General features: G+C 32.1%; 2 protein-coding genes across 2 annotated transcripts in view; both read right to left on the bottom strand.

Annotated features, from left to right (window-relative positions):
* Positions 1 to 12707, bottom strand: part of LOC123702751 (5-hydroxytryptamine receptor 1-like) — a 112065-nt gene extending 99358 nt beyond the window's left edge. The window contains exon 1 of the mRNA XM_045650536.1: positions 12419 to 12707. The gene's annotated coding sequence lies outside the window, so the exon portion shown is untranslated. The remainder of the gene's footprint in view (positions 1 to 12418) is intronic.
* A 584-nt stretch (positions 12708 to 13291) lies between these two features.
* Positions 13292 to 19572, bottom strand: LOC123702633. The gene is made up of 3 exons (XM_045650396.1): positions 18864 to 19572; positions 14452 to 18464; positions 13292 to 13453 (listed from the first exon to the last, which is right to left on the bottom strand). Exons 1-3 carry the CDS (start codon positions 19570 to 19572, stop codon positions 13292 to 13294), a joined length of 4884 nt encoding a protein of 1627 aa, XP_045506352.1.
* Between the last annotated feature and the right edge of the window lie 844 nt (positions 19573 to 20416).

The raw sequence follows: 20416 nt of genomic DNA on the forward strand, positions 1-20416 counted from the left end.
AGAATGATAACTAATGCTTCATCTTAAGCAGCATCTTATTCAGCTTCATTTTGAAAATGATTACCCTTACCATCATCGTCATTTGATCATTTCTTATGTTTTTACACAAGTAATTGAAAATTGCAAGTTTAAATCGTTAGTACATCTTTCTCATTACTCCTGATTACATTTCGTGTATCCCACGGGTTTGGGGAAACAGATTTTCGTGTCAGCTAATTCATCTTTCCGACATTTTATTGCAAGCGATGATTTGTTGGATGTTTCTTTGTAAAAGTTACAAGTTGCAAATAATGTAATTTAGTTGTAGAGTTGAATGGCCAAGTTTGTATTAGTTTAAAATTTTAAGATGGAAATATAAACCTATAGGAAGATAATCGAGATAAATAGATACCTAAGATACTCAGTTTTGTTTTTGATGAGTTTAATTCATCACATCATACCTACGGCAAGAAAAAAAATACTACCATACGTTAAACACACTATTAAAATTAAAATTAAATACCATTAAGTATGTTACGTACATAATTATAACTATAGTTGTCTTTATACAATAAAAATCATATCAAATAAATGACGATTAAAACCGTTATCACTTTAATATCCAATTCTTTCATGTAAAACAAATAAACCAAACAATGAGAAGCAATTAATGTTCCCATATGAATCAAGGCGACAATCAATTATTCATTTCGTTCAGAAATGAACAAATAGAATAAAACATGAAACACAGATATGGTCTTTGTATCATGATTGCAAATTTGCAATATCAAAGAGCGTTTGTAGTTTTTCGAGATAACTATTCGCCATAAAAAATGAAAGGTATGCAATTAGTAATATTAAAGCATCGATACATATAAAATTTAAATGTCCGAGTATAAAGCAACTAGCTGCGCCCAGCGGTTTTACCCGCAGTGCTCCGCTCCTGTTGCTCTTACCGTGATAATATTTTAGAGCCATCCTCGATAAATGGGCTATCTAACAGCGAAATAATTTTTTAAATCGAACCAGTACCTAGTTCCTGAAATTAGCGCGTTCAAACAAACAAACTCTTCAGCTTTATAATATTTGTATAGACGATTATACAAGGCGACTGATATTGAATATGATTAAAAATGTTGATTTTGCTGTCTGTCTGTTGTGCAGTAATTATGTAAGTAATCAAACAGTCAAAACAAACGCGACCACATCTAATTCATTCTATTAAAACCCTTTTATACGAAGTTAGGAGGCAATGACCTGAATAATGTTTTAATTATAATATTTAGATATAATATTTGGCTAAAATTCTAGAATACGAAATCAGCTTACAGTATAATCCAAGATCCCGGATTAAACATCGCGATCGTGGCCTCAAATTATAATTTAAGAATAAATAAAGTTTGAAACAAAATATCATTTGATAGTTTCTTACATAATCTTCTGAACCGATTTCGATAATTCTTTTTTTATTATATTTCTTGAAGTACGAGGATGGTTCTTATGTAGAGAAAACGTAAACATGTACCACGGGCGAAGCCGGGGCGGATTATGCTAAGATGATAATAGATAGTTGCCGTGGTTGGTAGTGACCCTGCCTTCCAAGCCACTGGTCGTGGGTTCGATTCCCACCCGGGGCAAATATTTGTGTGATGAACATAGATGTTTGTTTTTATCAGCCATCTGGTTTCCATAACAGAAGCAAAAGCTTAGTATGGGTATCGTAACGTGTGTGAATATAGTCCCGAAATATTTATTTATTTATTATAATGATCTGTGAATAATAATATTTCATGTGTTTTTGTACGACCGCTAATAAATTTACTAGCTACTTTAGTATTGAGTATATTAAGATTAAATTGATAAACAAAACATACATATAAAACACAAGTCAATAACTGCGTTAAAAACAACCGACTTCAAACTTGCACAGACAAAAATGCTCATAAAATAAAAACTACTGGGCCTATCCGAATAAAATTTTTATGGGACCAATTCGACACCATTCCGCATCGAACAAAAAAAGAATCACGTAAATCGGTTCAGAAACCTCGGAGTAATCGGTGTACATACATAAAAAAAACATACCGACCGAATTGATAACCTCCTCCTTTTTTTTGAAGTCGGTTAACAAAAGGTTCAACGTAGAGTTTTTCACATACATATTATATTAAAGTCTGTGTTTCAGGATTTGAGTCTTAACACTTATTTATTAAACTGTTTTTAAGTAGCTTTAAATAGTTTATAATTTTACTGATAACATTTGCTCCAGTCAATTCATTGTTTTTGGAAATAAAATCTATTTAGGTATTTTTGAAATTAATAGTCGTTTATTGGAAATATCATTTTCAAGTTTAGTTTTATTAAACTTATAAAAATAACAAAGAAGTTCGTTCTAAACGTCCTAAATACAATATTACTTTAATTATAGAGATTATTTTAAAAATAGCTTCAAGTCGCATATGACCCTGATTCCTATGAATATTAAATGTTTGATCAGCTGTTATTTAGAAATACTTTCTCACAAAACATTATACACTACATAGTATAAAACAAAGTCACTTTCTCTGTCCCTATATGCTTAAAACTTTAAAACTACACAACGGATTTTGATGCGTTTTTTTATACATAGAGTGGGTCTCGAGGGGGGATCTAGTATATCATTTATTAGGTTTAGACAAAGCGGGCAAAGCTACGGGCGGAAAGTTATACCTACCTAGTGAAGTAAAAAGTAAAGTAACAAATAAGTTCTCAAAAGTTCAAAGGAATATTCCTTTTCAATGCTGAAGTGATAAGGCTATATTTTGATATTATAAATGACTAGTAATAAACTAATAAAACATTGTTTTTAAAAGCCATTTATTCCAAGAAGCTATATTATATGAGACCAGGAAGCTAGATATTATTTGTGAAGTGTATATAAAAGTAATTGTTATTTGAATTATTATAATATATTCGACCTCAAATTTTAGGGTAATAGGTATTTTAAACCACATAATCACAAATAATTTGATAGTTTGAGTAAAAGATTATAGTTTATACTTTATTATTTTACACATATTTGTCATACTATTATTTACAGGTAATATAAAATATAAGAAAGTTTTTAATTAAAAATTATAGAATACAATGCATTGTGTGGGTTTATAGTTTGTAATAACTCATCGATTCGTGAGTTAAAAGTGTTGGAAATAAAACCTTACATACACAATGTATTTAATCCATAGCCTCAACCTGTTCCTATTACCTAGATTAATCTGATTACCGTCTAGTAATTAGGTACATATCATGTTGTGTGACTAAGTGGTTATTAAATTAGAGGCGGCGTGTTAAACATAACAGCAATATGTTTAGTCTTATAGTGCACTAGCTGCGCCCCGCAGTTTCACCCGCATTGCTTAGCTCCTATTGGTCTAAGCGTGATGTTATAGCCTATAAGCCTTCCTCGGTAAATAGACTAACTAACAGTGAAATAATTTTCCAAATCGGACCCGTAGTTCCTGGGATAAGCGCGTTCAAGCAAATAAACTCTTCGACTTTATTTATAATCTTATGGAGCATTTACACAATCGCGCAATTAAGGAACCGATTAGCGAACAACGATCACACATGTGTAAACAGTATACACAGAATTTGCTTTTTGATGTGAGCATTCATGTAAATACCGGTTTTTCGGACGTAATCAAATCGAAGTCAAATGTGTGAACAGTGGTTCAACGTTGTATACGAATGTGTCGTTAGTCGTTACGTCGAGTCGCGAAAGTTAAACATGAATGTGTAAATTCACCATGAGATTGTGAATGAGGAAAAAAGAGGAATACGATTGAATAAATTCTTTGCAATTTCGTTTACTCGGTTAAAAAATGGCTCATAGCCTTTAATCTGCCTGTGCCAAATTTCAATCGTTTGAGTTCACAAAGATTATTAAAAATCCATTTAAAAGTCTGCGTTTAAAGTATGATTACCAAGATCATCTATGATGATACACAGGTAAGTACAACCGAGTCTGACGTAAGGGAAAAACAATCCTACTTAAATATTTAAATAAAAGGTAATCGCTTACTAACTATTGTTTCATCATTTAATGTAAATTGTGAGATAAACGTATACTTAGGTATATGACCGGTTTCGATGCCGATATTATAGTCGTTTTTACAAGTAGATACTTTAATAACCAAATAGAAAAACCCATTTGTTTTTCTTTACAAGGTTTTACATATGTGACGAAGATAATAATATTCATTCTTAAAATCATCCATATTCAGTATGACTGTTTTTAATGTTAACTTTTATAGGCAAAAAAGCTATAAAATTATGAATAAAAAATTCTTAATTTCTTAACGTAAGGATAAGCAAGAGTTCATTTATTCATTATAATTTACATAGTGTTTACATACAATTACAATTGATTACAATTTTATATTCATGTAAAAGTATATAAATATAAAAAGGCTACTAAAACGATTTATACAAGCCAATGTTTCCCTAGCTAGGTTACTGGGCAACCTGTGTTTATACATCTCTTCAAATTACAAGGAAGATTCATATAAATGCAAGTAATTGCAACAAACTTGTGATAACCAGACGCCAAACAACTACGCGTTGCCTTGATAACGTGATAATCAAACAAACATACGTATTCACTCGTTAATGTTATACCGAATCCTATAATTCAATATTGAGCGTACTAATTTGTATCTACGAAGTTCTAGGTCCCTTAGAAGGGCATACGGATGCAATTCTATACACATTTACAGGTATCTACATACTAACTTCTTTCGAGTTAGGTAGAAGGTATGTTCGACTATGAAATAACCGCTATTTTAGGTAATGGTTATGATTTACGCGAGTGGTTTCTTGCCCCTTCTTGGCATAGGTATACCGATACTTCGTTCCTGTAAAGGTTGCATACACTTAATGGCAGTTAGACCTTCGTGAACATATTATACCTATATCACAGTATTATATTTATAGATATTGTAATACTTTGCCTTTAAACTTACACGTATTTGTTATAATTTAGTATATGTACCTATATCTTAATAAAAAGTTTAAAAACATGAATTCGAAACACTTCTTCTAAAAGCATGCACTATTAAACGTAAATTGCAGTTTAAATTTAAATAATTGCCGCAGTATTAACTCTATATACAGTATATTAAACACTCTTTGCAGCAGATCCGATCATTTCTTCAAACAACTTTGTCACGAGGATATTTCATACATAATTGATTGAATATCAAGTTGGCTAACGACACGATACTGCATAATTCAAATTCTAATGTCCAATCTAGTTAACATTTAAACTGGCGCCGTTACTACATTTCATTTGAATGTATGATTTCTTGACCGTGAAGTTCAGATTTTATCGATTTTTTTAATTATTTGAATAACAAATATTGTATGTTAATTGTTAAATAATAGCTAGCCAAAAAGGTATGTGAAGATATTGACAATTTTAAAAGTCGTGGTGTCTTTATAAGCTCCTTAACCTACTTAGGCTAATTTAGTGTTGTTTTGTTTTTTGAAATAATACCTACCCCACTCAATATCATACTGATCTTGAGCTCTACATTATTTAGTTTCTACTTGATTAATTAATTAAGGGCTGATTTTTCAATGCTCGGTTAAAACTTATTCGTCGAATATATTAAACTAATATTAAACTACCATTTCAATAAAATGTATCCTTATTGCATGCAATTGACAGTTTACAAGTGACATTTTAATATTATCGTGTAATATTTTATTGGACGGGTAACTTTTAACCAATAATTGAAAAATCGGCCCTAAAGATGATAATAACTAATTCAATGTAATTGGGTTTAGGTACCCCAAAATACTGGAATATACCTATCGAATAAACGATAATTAAGCGGTGAGTGTTAGGTTTTGGGGATAATCCAAACCACACATCATGTTTTGTTAATAATTTGTTTGTGGAAATAAGTCAATTATAAATTCCTATAAATGTATGCTTAATTTCTCTGTAATCTCTATATTCTCGTGTCACAATGATAGTTAGCATACTCCTCTGAAACGTCTAGACCGATTCTCATGAAATTTTGTACGCCTATTGGGTATCTGAAACTGCTTCAACATCTATTTTTCATACCCATAAATGACAAGAGTACAGCAGAACAATGTTTGCTGGGACAGCTAGTATGGTATAAAAAGAGCCTGTGTGCCAATCACACGTGTCAGAAGTAAAGCTTCTTTGGCAAGATTCAAAGATACCAAAATCGTCGCCTTACTCCATGACGAAATTTTACTCTCAACGTGGTTGACGCGCTAAGGTTGTATTGTATTACAATAAGAAGCTAACTTAAGTATTATGATTTTCGGTGTATTTTCTTAACCGTGAAAAGAAATAGTTTAGTCTACAACAAACAACGCATTGTTTATGGAACAATAAAAGGACCACTTTACTTAAATAGGGAAGTCACAATTATTTAAATTTATTGTCATTTACTTTATTGGGTGCTTTGAAGAAATTGTTAAATTATACCGTACAAGTCAAGTGATGATTTGATCTTTCGTTACATAATTCTGGAATGCGAATACATTGCAAGTTGTTTTCACATTTTTTTAACCGACTTCAAAAAAAAGGAGGAGGTTATCAATTTGGCCGGTATGTTTTTTTTTTATGTATGTACACCGATTACTCCGAGGTTTCTGAACCGATTTACGTGATTCTTTTTTTGTTCGATGCAGGATGGTGTCGAATTGGTCCCATAAAAATTTTAATTGGATAGGCCCAATAGTTTTTATTTTATGAACATTTTTGTCAAGTGCAAGTTTGAAGTCGGTTGTTTTTAACGCAGCTGCAGTTATCACTTGTTTTTGTTACACTTAAAAGTTAATAGTTATTATGGAAAAGTAAGTGAGAGCAGGTACCAAAGAATAGTAGGTAAATATTTTAGGTTCTATAGGTAAGTATATATTTATATAAAATACAGAAAAAACATTTAAATTTTGATGAATTATTTCGCAGTTTTATAAACTGTATTCACAATAAACGTGTCAACTAAAACTACTGCGACAATTAGAGTTGTGATAAAATCGTTTGTTGTTATAAATTGCTGGAACAGATATAATTACACAATACTGAAGCGAAACAACGCATCTTTATAGAAAGTATTATATTGCGTTTAATTTATATTCAACTAGCTTACCGCCCGCGGCTTCGCCCGCTGTGTCTAAAACCTAATAAATTATATATACTAAAACCTTCCTCTTGAATCACTCTATCTATTAAAAAAACCGCATCAAAATCCGTTGCGTAGTTTTAAAGATTTAAGCATACACATTGACAGAGAAAGCGACTTTATACGGATGCATGTCAATGAAAATAAAATTTATTTTCAATCCAGCTAAGATACAAGTTTTTTTAAATTTACCTAAAGACCCAATGTTTAATTACAAAATTACCTTGTAGTGTAGGTATTCACATTCGTCATGTAGTTCACTTGCCATCTTAATGTGTTTTGTAACATTTAATTATAAAAGTAATGAAACAGTGTTTATACATATTACATAATTGACGTATGAATGAATATGCATCACGATCAAATCGTACTGATTTATGTGATGCTTTACTGTATATTTTCATGTTTGTTTTTTGCTGTTCAATAAATGGTTTAAAAAAAAAAACTGCGAAATTGAAGCAGAATGTCATTTTGTGTCTTTATTCAAAAGAACTGTTTCTAATTTCACAACAAGCCTTTCCAAAGAGCAGCTCTATTAAAAAAAACAGCATTGCGTCATACACTTCACATCTAAAATACTCGCAACTGCAAGATATAGTATACAGATAAATACGTATGTTCCACCCTTAGGGTGTTAAAAATACAATGTTATGTACCCCAACCACCTAAACATTCAATTTGTAAACTTTGATACGCATCGTATATACAAAACTTTTGATTTGATTCCATTTGTGTTCACACACCCGGAAATAACTGTGATAAGTACGAAACTTGTTTATTCATATATCATTATTTACATTATTGCATTTGTTTTAAACATTTGTAACAATTACTTTTAATATATTATTTTTGAAGCGACTGTACTTTGAACAGCTGTTTAAATCTGTGTCGGAATAAATGAATTATTAATTTAATGAATACTGCGTTTTAAATCTGTCCAATAGTTAATTTTAACCATTTGTAAAACCCGAGAAATATTTTTAATTGTGTTGTTACAATTTTACTAACCCATTGAGCCCCGAGCGGCCCGATCGGGCCACGACACAATAGATTCTATTGTGTCTGCGATTCCGGGGGCTGAGTTAAGGTAGGTCCATTTATATAAAACACTTTTAAGTTTTAACGGAATTTGATTATAATTCTGATATAATATAATATAAATATTTTAATAGATATGAAGAGTTGAAGGATATAGTTGCTCTAACATAATATAATAAAGGCTATTGAACAGTTTCCAATCGGGCTTGAATGCGGTAACTATGCAGATTATTGTGGCTTTGAAGAACATTATTTTCCTACGTTTACAAGCCCTAACATTTTAATACTGTTATTTGATAAAAACAACGGCTTGATAATGTAACAAATTAGTTTCCTAAATCATTTTACGATTATAAAAATTTATTGTGTTTATTATAAAAGAACTAGACGAAAAACAGATCATAAATAAATATTATCATTCACATAAAATAATTTTTATTGCAATATAAGCACAAAACAGATAAAATAGTTTTATCAATGGACGCGATAATCAGTATCCGTTTATTGGATATCGGTTAGTTATCTTTCGATTATTTATTTTATACTCGTATTATCCATATGCCAATTCCGGTAATAAAGTTTTATTATTGTCTACGCTTTTATTTGTTTTTTTTTTAAATTAAATAATTTTATCAAATTACTCAGATTATTCTAATGAATAATGTGATTATTTTATAATATTTCGTAAAGAAAAGAGACACATTTTAATTTAATAGCATTTATCGTTTAAAATATTATCGTATCGCATTTCTTAGAAGATAGTATTTTAATTACAATTTCTATGAATATTGAAACTGTTATCAACTTAACAGTGCCAAATATTTGGAAAATTATTAAATTATTATTAAGTGGGAAATTATAAATTATTATCTAGATAACAGCGAATTTGTTTTCTTTATTTAGTATGAATATTTTTTTAATAGTAATTTGATAATAATAAAAAAAAACAAAGAAACTTGAGCTACGGCCTACGGATTGATAAACTGTGTTCTTTTTCCATAACGCTTTACTATCAAGCCATTCTACTTTTGAATTTTCTATTCATATCAGCTACTGATAGCTTAATTCTAAAGAAATAATACATATTATACAATGTATAACAAAAATAAAAATGCATGTTTTTTAATAACTTAGGTACAGATAAACACATGACCTTTCACTATAGGTATAGATAAGATCTTTCAGAGTGGAATTTATTCTGTTATCAAGCAGTCTGATCGACATGTTGACAAATTTAAAAGTGCATCATCAACATGCTGACAAATAAATAGTACCTATCTATAGTTAGGTCTAGTTTTTTTTACGTAGCCAATACAAAGGAAGTTATGTTTAAAAAAATAAATGCTTATTTTGTAATTTGAATATATATTTTCAATATGCACATAATCAAGTTTTGTATGTTATATCTAAATGCACTCATAACGCTTCTATACACATAAATATTATAATACAAGAGGCAAACATGGATATAAAATATAAATATTAAATACGAATATTGAAATGTGTCTAATGTATAAATTATGAACTACCTAACTAGCTTTCCGCCCGTTTTCAAAGGAAACCCGCATAGGTAGTTCCTGTTCCCGTGGGATTTCCGGGATAAAACCTATCCTATGTGTGAATCCAAGTTACCCTCTATACTTATGTGTGCTAAATTTAATTGTAATCGGTTCAGTAGTATTTGCGTGAAAGAGTAACAAACACACACACATCCTCACAAACTTTCGCATTTATAATAACTATTAGTGATGATATAAAATAAATTCACAGATAAATACTTCCTCTTATTTCAACAAAAAATAAACAATAAGTACATAATATATATTAACTTATTTAAACAATAAACTACAGCTCATCAATAATAAAACTAAAAATAAATAAATACACATGACATTGATGATCAACTTCGATAGGTACGTTTACTTGAAGCAAATAAAAAATTGTTTATCATACAATATTTGTTTTTCACTATTGTTTTTGTACCTACTATTTATTGCGTCAGTGTGCAATATGCGACGTTTTTAATATTTTGTTATTATAATTTTACGTAAAGTAGGTACCTATACGTATTAGTCGCAAATCTATAAGCTACTTACTATCTATAGATATGAAATTATATGTTTTCCCTTTTTAGCTGTTGTCTTAGCATTTACTTCCATATACATACATTTAATATATATTTTTAGCAGTTTAAAAAATTTATATAATCATTTTTTAAAGTCACCACTCGATATTGTCAAGAAAGAAACTCCAAATTGGAAACATAATATTCATTTAGGAACTCAACATGAAACCAATTACGCGTCGTAGATTCGCAAAAAAAAAATTAACTAACAGAATGTATAATGTATATAATTCAACCACATATTATTAACATATAAATAAGAAAATTACCAGTACTAAAATAATAATTATCAGATATTTAGAGAAGTTTAAAAAAGGTGCCATAGAGAATTTTCTTGACAAGTGTGGCGCGGAAAGTTGCCAGTTTTTTTTTACTTTTCTTACGTCCAAAATAAAGGTTCGTTGAGCTAGATCTTGACAATATGTTGTCACGAATAAGAAAGCACTATTTTAAAAAAGTTTCAGTGGTTTGAATCATGAGCTAAGAGGAAAATTTTAGCGGATAATTAAAGAAAGAAGTTTGAATCTACTCAAAGATATTCAGTTTCAGATTTTTAAACGACTAGGCTAAATTTTAGTACTTTATAATCGCATAGTAACCAACCATTAATTAAGAAAGAATTTTGAGTCCGCAAAACACAAATTTTTTGCTAATTTAAACACTCAAGGCTTGTTTTTACATTTTATTTAGAAACAAACATTGAATACCTACTGCCATTTGTTAATTATTTTTATAATTGATAAAATGTTACCTATTAGGTAGGTATAATAATGTTTTTAAATCTTTAACTACCTACCTAGATATATCTAAACTACTTTCTAGTAGGTAGGTAGGTAATGATTATTAATTTATTAATTTTATATTTTGTTCCTGTAAATTGTAGAATGACGTCTTTTAATGTAGCCAATCGTTCAAACCAGATCAGCTGTAGGGATCTAGATAAGTTTTAGGAATGAATAAAGTACCTACATTGTTTAAAGTTAATAATTTAGTAGCTAGGTAGGTAGGTATGCAGTGCATCACTACATACCTACCTAGTATAAACTATAAAACAATGTCGCTTTCTCTGTCCCTATGTCCTATGCTTAAATCTTTAAAACTACGGAACGGATTTTTTAATAGATAGAATACCTAGGTAATTCTCGATGGGTTTAGGGGGAAGGTTTTAGTAGGTATATAATTTATTAGGTTTTGACCACCGAGCGGCTCAATGAGACCACGACACAATAGATTTTCTATTGTGTCTGTGATTCCGGGGGCTGAGGGATGACACAGCGGGCAAAGCCGCGGGCGGAATGCTAGTTGACGCGTTACCTATGGAACCAAGATAGCAATATGAATTCACGTAAATGTGAATATTGAATAATAATAATTTTACATTAATTAAGTACCTATATATACCTACCTAGGTACCTAAATGTTAACAATGTTTTCCATTTTTTTTGTTTCCAAGCTTTGTATAAATTTAAACATTGTAGTTGCTATATAATTAAAATTCCTACCTAATAAATTAATGGAGGCTAGATAAGTATGTAAATATAAAACATCGCTAAATAAATAATGTTATACCTACCTATTCACAAAAATGTGTTCTAGCCGATATTTATTGAATATTCAATAAATTCCGTCTCGATTACAATGAACGCTTTAACATTTTTAATTTTTTATTCCATCTTGATTTTTCTAAATGGCAAGAGCTGATGAAATCTGAACAAATTATTAATATATTTTCTACAAATATGAATTTGTATTAGAAAACGTAGGTACCTACCTAAGTAGTTACATATCTAGGTACATAGGTATTATAAAAATAAAAATAATTTACCTTATTACTTTTTCTTCATTCAATAAAACTACGTCTTTTAATATGTAGATATCTATAGAATATGTAATTATCTATAAAATATATAACTAATATAGTAGCGTAGGTATTTTGTTATCTTAAAAATAATAGGTATTTGGGTCATTTTATAGGTTAAAAATAACTTTTTAACGATTGTACCTACTAATTTTGTCACACTACATAGGTGCCTACTAATTTACTGTAAGAATTAAGCAGAAATCTACTTACTTTTGCTGTTGAATTTTTATAATTATTTACAATAAATGTCACTAAATCCAATTTTATAGTCACAACAGAACAAACCACGAACTTCGGTTTAAAACAAAACTAAACACTTTAAAACACAGTTTATTCAACACGTTGTCTGTAATATTTTCGTCACTTTACAATTGTCACCAAAACAACACTTCACGAAAGTAAAAAATAAAATTATACCTATGGAGTCATTTTTTAATATTTACGTTCGCATCCGTCGAACGTGCGCGCGACAGGCGTGAACACATCTCAACAACATGAATTTCGCGGGTCGACTGCCGTTCGCTGGTTGGTCGAGACAGGCGGCAAACGGCTAGGTCAACGCGCACCTGTAGCTCTATCGCGGGATTCGCTATTTTGAAAATCGAATTTTAAAATACGATTGTTTTTTTTTCTTTTGTTTTCTGCGTTTTCTGTCTAGCTAAGGAGGTTTTATTATTATAAAATTTAAAGAGGAGACCGAAATTCACACGTATATTATTTTTTTTTAATACTAGGGTGTTTATATTTTAGTTAGGTAGCAACAACAAAAAATACCTCTTTTTCAGTCGTAATATCACATAATTCACATTAAGTATAGGTATTATGAGATCAAAAAATATAATAAGTATATGTAGGTACCAACATAAAAACCTAGTCTACAATAAAATAACTAATAAGATTAGATACAATTTAAAATGGTCAGAACATATTTAAACTTTTTGCACCTACTGCCCAACTTTTCGTGTGTTTCCATGGTACCGACCAAAATAATTTCTTCGAATTGGTCCTGCTGTCGATGGCCGGGTTTCTTGATGTGGAAGAACTAAGAAATCTTTTATTTGAGGGAAATGATTGTTGGCAATGTCATTTTGTCTGATCTTTTGGCGCATCCACACAAGCCGCCGGGTGCCGCCGGGTTTCAACTTTCAGACCACCTTGCCGCTGAATGCAGGCCGCCGCGCCGACTTTATACAATGGTTCATTTTCTTGATACTTTTCTATCAATAAAAGTACTGCACTATCGTACTAATTAACGTGAAATGCGTGAATAGTTTATTTTTAAAAATCTGATAAAAAAGGAAAAATAAATTTACTTTATCTCGTTACAATAAGCTAAATTAAAAAAAAAAACATTGATTAAGTACTTACTTATAGATATTTTAAGAGAACATGACAATCTCTACTCGTCATTTGTCACAGAAATCAAAATGTACACTATAAGTACACGATACAGTTATCATTCGTTATTATTTTTAGTAATTCACAAGTTATCCACAAGGAAAAAAGGAACATCGGACCAGAGTCGTTGAATTGAACTTGTATTTACACGATGACAATAAAATCTCACATTGAGGTAATTGTGTTAACTCCAATACTGAACAATAAAAGTTAAGTAGACCATTGAACATGCAATGTAGATATTGAATAAAAAAACTCCCATTTGGTATCGCTTTGAGTTTAATCTATAGTTTTCTTTGTTAACACCCATTGAAATTGTGAAATGATAAAACTGCATACATATAAACTTTCGGTTTATTTCCTTCAACTTGAATGTTAACAATGAGCAATTTAAGTAACACATTACTTTCTTTAGCACAGGTATTATATTAATTACAACACAAATTTTAATATTAGATGTGTTCAATACTCAGACGCTAAGATGACACACTGACAATGCATATTACAATTCGCGTGAACAAAAATATAAAATAAAGTGACGGTAGGTCGTAAACATACAGCCCACCAAGGACAAATTTTCAAAATTTTCCTTAATACAACTAAGCATACAAAACGTAAATAATAACGAACATCTTAGCGAATTTAACATCAAAAACAAAAATACAAAATAAAATATTAACACCTACTTACTTACATAACTAGTAAGAAATTACTATCTAATACGAACATGTTATGAGGCTTAAGACAGACAACAGAAAAAAAAATCAACATTAGTTAGTAACTGGCAAAAAACACAATTTAGAAACAGGGCGTTTAATTACATTGTTTTTACATTTTAAACTGACAACTCGCGTAATTCCGTCCAATCCGGGATGTTTTTCAACTATAATACCATATAACCATCTTCCAGGTGGAAGATCATCCTCTACTACTAATACTAAATCTCCAATTTTAGGCTCAGGAAAAATATTATTCCATTTATAACGATGGTAAAATTGAGTCAAATATTCATTTGACCAACGACGCCAAAAATCTTGTGTCATTTTTTGAGTCATTTGCCACCGTCTGAGATTTGTGATATTAGATGTTTCGTAATTGACATCAGGGGGTAAAACCAGAGATTCTCCCACCAAAAAGTGCCCTGGTGTCAGAGGGATTGGATTGTCTGGATTCTCAGTTATTTTAGAAATAGGCCGAGAATTCAGACAACATTCTATTTGACAAAGTAATGTTGTCATTTCTTCAAATGTCAAAGTTGAATTCCCAACAATGCGCCTTAAATGATGTTTTGTCGATTTTACCCCTGCCTCCCATAGTCCTCCGAAATTTGGGGAATGGGGAGGGATAAAATGCCATTCAGTCCCATTTGTAGCCAGTTGATCTGCAATTTCCTTCACTATACTGGACCTCTCATGAGCATATAAAGATTTGAGTTCTCGTGCTGCACCCACAAAATTTGTCCCATTATCGCTCCATACTTCAGCGCAATGACCACGGCGTGCTATAAAACGCTTAAACGCTGCTAGAAATCCCTGAGCGGTAAGGTCACTTACTGCTTCGAGATGGATAGCGCGTGTGGCCATACAAATGAATAAGCAAATATATCCCTTGAATGACCGATTACCTCTGCCTTTAGAGGTTCTTATATTAATAGGTCCCGCATAATCTACTCCACTCCTTAAGAAAGGTCGACAAGCAGTAGATCTTTCAACCGGTAGTTGTCCCATCAACTGGTGTCTTATGCGAGCGGCATATCGTACACAACGAACACATTTTCGAACACACAGCCGTATTAAATCCTTCGCATTTATTATCCAGTATTTAGATTGCAAATAATTTTGCATCAATTGGGGACCGCCGTGAAATGTTCTCTCATGAGCATCCGCAATAATCAAAGTTGTAAACTGTGATTTACGAGGAAGAATGATAGGATGTTTTCTCTCATCACTAAGGATCGCCTGCTGCAGTCTGCCACCTACTCGTAGGATACCGTCTTCGTCAACTATTGGATTGAGTGAGGTAAGTTTACTTTTTTTATTTATTTCTTTTTTATTTCTTAAATCTGCAAGCTCTTCACCGAAATGTTTTTCTTGGCATCTTTTAACACATATTTTTAAACTTTCTCTTATTTCAAAACTTGTTATCCAATCCTTCTGATCCTCTACTTCCTTTTTTCTCATTCTTTTAATTAGTCTTTTACAGAGTGCAGTAACGCGGAGCAGTCTTCTCAAAGATGAAAAGCGTGAGTATATTTCTTCAAGATCTGCTTCATCACTGTGAGTATTAATTAAACAAATTTTCATTTTTCTTTCTTTTAGATCTGTATCTTCTATTTGACCTCTTGTAAAATTTATATCCTTTTCTTGCAGCCACTTTGGCCCTTCCTTCCAGAGTTGAACATCCCATTGCGTACTGCCACGCGATGCACAATCTGCAGGATTATCCTTGGTAGATACGTGTTGCCATTGCTGCGGTTCCAACGAAGTAATAATCTCCGACACTCGGTTGGCGACAAAGGTTTTCCAACGACTAGGTTGTCCTTGAAGCCAAGCGAGCACAATTTGTGAGTCGGTCCACGCATGAATAGAAGATTTCTCCAAACCCATGACTTGAGACACTTCAAGTAGCAGTCTTGTGAGTAGTACAGCTCCACAAAGCTCCAATCTCGGAATCGAAACTTGTTTAATGGGCGCTACCTTTGTTTTGGAAGCAATTAATGCAACATTAATTTCCCCATTGGAATTAACTACTCGCAAGTACACAACTGCCGCAAATGCAACATTTGAAGCATCGCAGAAGCCATGCAATTCGCGAACTTTATCATCATTATTGATGTTGATCCAGCGTGGGATACTAAATTTGGTAAGTGTATCTAATTCACTTCTATACTTGAGCCAGTCCTTCAGTAATTGTGGAGGAAGTTCATCATCCCACTCAATTCCCGAGAGCCATAATTTCTGTATAAAAACTTTGGCTGAAATTATTACTGGCGCAAGCCAACCAACAGGATCAAATAATCGAGAAATTTCTGAAATAACCTTTCTTTTTGTTACAGGAGGAGAGAGTTGTGGAAGTTTTACTACGTATTCAAATTCATCGGTTCTTCTGTTCCAGGTAAGTCCTAAAATTTTCATGATTTCATCTATTTTTAGTTTCAGGTTTTCTGCTTGATCTTCAACATCTTCGTTAATTTCTTTAAGTATTTCTTCGCTATTACTGCTCCATTTTTGCAAGACAAATCCACCTCCTTGTAGAAGTTGTGTTATTTCTTTATAAATTTGCTTGCCTTCTTCCACAGAAAAACAACCCGACATAAAATCGTCCATGTAAAATTCACGAAGTACCCTTTCAGCAGCCAGCGGATACTTCACCCCATCGTCGTGTGCAACTTGCTGTAATGATTTCACAGAGAGATAAGGTGCTGAAGCCGTACCAAAAGTAACTCGTAAGAGGCGCAGATGCTGCAATCTTTGATCTGGATCTTCACGCCACACAAAACGTTGAAAATTTGTATGTAATTCAGATATTTTCACCTGTCTGTACATTTTTATAATGTCAGCGACAAGACAAATTGGATATTGACGCCAACGCATTATAATGTGACGTAAGTCAGGTTGTAGTGATGGGCCTACCATAAGTTCGTCATTCAATGTGATGCCATTGGTTCCTGGACAAGAAGCGTTGAAGACAACTCGGACTTTGGTAGTATCCTTATCCTCTCGGATCACTGCATGGTGAGGTAAGTATACAGCATCAGTCAAATCTTCTTCATGTGATGGCACAGTTTCCACGTGACCTAAATTTTTATATTCTTCTATGACAGCAGCATACTCAGCCTTAAGTTTGGAATTTTTTAATAAACTATTCTCAAGCCGATTAAATTGTTTTATTGCAATAGCCTTTGAATTACCATATTTGCAATTTGGATCATCGGTTCGAAATGGTAAATGTACTATATAGCGTCCTGAACTATCTCTCCTAGTAGTTGATGAGTATATATTCTCACATTTAATTAACTCCTCTGTAAGAAGTGATTTATCAGAGGCAAATTGATCCGATTCAAGCTCCCAAAACTTCTTCATAAGTTCGTATTCATCGTTTTGATGAATATGATTGCACCAAATAGTGCTGGAGCTCGATCTGTATTGAATTGGACCCGATAGAATCCAACCCAGCTGTGTATTTTGCGCGATTAATGCACTGGGTGAATTCTTGATCAGACCTTCAAGCAAAATCTGACCATAAACATCTGCTCCAAGGAGCATGTCAATTTTATTTGGTGTTGCAAAGAAAGGATCTGCTAAAACAGCTAATTTAGATACTTCAGGACTAAGATTAACAACAGCCTTCCTTTCCGGAAGTACTGAGGTGAGCTTATTGAGCACAAAAGCCTGGACGTAAATTTTAAAGTTGCAATGGCGTGATTCAATCTCAATTTCTACCCTCGCTTTAGAGGCAACAGAACTTGAGTGGTCACTACCCAAACCAATAATGGAGCTTTTGTGTGGAATCTTTCTTAGCCCAAGAAGTTGAGCAGCGGCTTCAGTCAAAAATGAAGCCTGTGATCCTTGATCAATGAGACATCTTAACGTGATCAATGAGCCTGTGTGTGACCTGGCATTAACTAATGCGGTGGCAAGTAAAACTTGTCCACTGAAACGCGAAAAGCAGGCTCTGATATTATTAATATTTTTTACCTGTGTTGATGTAGATGCTGTTGCTTCCTTAGCATCTGGTTCTGCCTCACTCATTTGAGGCACCGATGGGAGCGATACATTTTTGGGATGTAGTAAAGAATGATGTTTCTTCTTGCAAATACGACACCTGGAAGACTGGCGACACGAATACACATTGTGACCTGCACCAAGACAATTAAAACAAAGATTTTGTGATTGGACAAAATTCCGTCGAGTATCAGTTATTTCTCTTGAAAAACTTTTACAATTTCGCAAATGATGATCATCAGAACAATAAATACATTTTAAATTTGAAATATGAAACGCTTTCGGAGTAACATTAGTTCTATATTGTTGACTATTTTGTTTAGCTACCTTAGGATCAATAAATTCTAATGAACGTGAACGGATTTCTAAAAATTCTATAAATTCTTTATATGTTGGTAATAAATTACAATTTTTACTACTTTGCAATTCCCACTGCTTACGGGACTCGGAATCTAATTTTAAACTTACAACATAAATAACAATAGTGTCCCAAGTACTTACATCTATTGACAAATTTTTAAGTGCAAACATACATTCATTAGTAGTATCTAATATTTCGCGTAACGCTGTAGCTGATTCAGTTGTTACAGTTTTTTGATTCATAAATTTCTTTAAGATACAATTGGCAAGATACTTTTTGTTGCTGTACCGATCCTCAAGCTGTTTCCAACATAACTTATAATTTTCTGCAGTTATTGGTATGTGTCGCAAGAACCGTTCCGCTTCTCCGGTGAGTTGACATTTTAAATAATGTAAGCGTTGAACGTCATCCAATGTAGGATTACTATGTACCAGTGACAAAAACAGGTCTCGAAAGCTCGTCCATTCTGCATATTTCCCGGAGAAATGTGGGATAGCAATCTTTGGTAATTTAAAACCTTGTTGATTCGAGTCTGTAGATGTGGTGCTGCCATCTGGCGCATGATGTACATTGGTTGATTTAACAGTTAAATTAGCTCGAGCTTCCCGCAACTCATACTTATAATCGATATATTGTTCTTCACAATTGCCATATGTATCAGTTTTGACATAAGTAGTAGCGTTCAATTTATCACTTTCCGAAACTTGAATAATTTGCGTGTGAGTTTGCAAAAACTGAGACCAAAGTTCCTCAAGCGCATCCAATCTTGTCGCTAAATACGCATCATTCGCTAAACGTTCTTTAGGCGATTTCTTAAAATTAGATCTAGCTTTTGTAATTCGATCATATATATTGTTTTGCACTTTAATATAAGATTCCATCTTTAACAATAAACAAAATGAATATATAAAAAACTTTATAAAAATCTCAACGTGAAATACCTATTTGAAATATGTAATCTAATAAATCAAATATATTTACTATATAAAATCCGAAATAGATTTATAAATTCAATGTTCATAAAGTGACAATTAGGTACTTATTCACAGATTATAATATTTAAGTACATAATTATTTAACTATTTACTTAATGATCTAAGGTACCTAATTGTTTTTTAGATTCAGCTAAACACGTAACCTTGAACTATATAACAAGTTCACATGACATCCATCTTTAAAGTACAAATCAATTATTTTGTAATAGCAATTAGCAAGTTTTATATACGATTTACACTTAAAGTCCCAATACAATATTAAAGTCCAATTATTACGATATTGCGAATGTACTCACGGTTTGTCCACTTATTTACTCACTCACAGCACTTATACACAAAATAACCTCCAGGTGCAGATGTGAAGACACGAAACCCGATGATAGAACACCCAACTCGATGTCACGTATTATTAGTCGTAATCCACCAATAATTATTACTTCGATATTGTCGTAACTCCAAAGCCAGTATTCTCCAGTATCGTTTTATATTATATCTTATATCTTATATCCGGCAATCGTAAGGACCATGAATAAGAACTCCCATTTGGTATCGCTTTGAGTTTAATTCCTTCGACAAACGTTGAGATGACACAATACACAATGAGCAATAATTTAAGTAACACATTACTTTCTTTAGCACAGGTATTATATTAATTACAACACAAATTTTAATATTAGATGTGTTCAATACTCAGACGCTAAGATGACACACTGACAATGCATATTACAAT

The sequence above is a fragment of the Colias croceus genome, chromosome 24 (genome assembly GCF_905220415.1).
Source record: "Colias croceus chromosome 24, ilColCroc2.1".
Classification (NCBI taxonomy): Eukaryota; Metazoa; Arthropoda; class Insecta; order Lepidoptera; family Pieridae; genus Colias; species Colias croceus.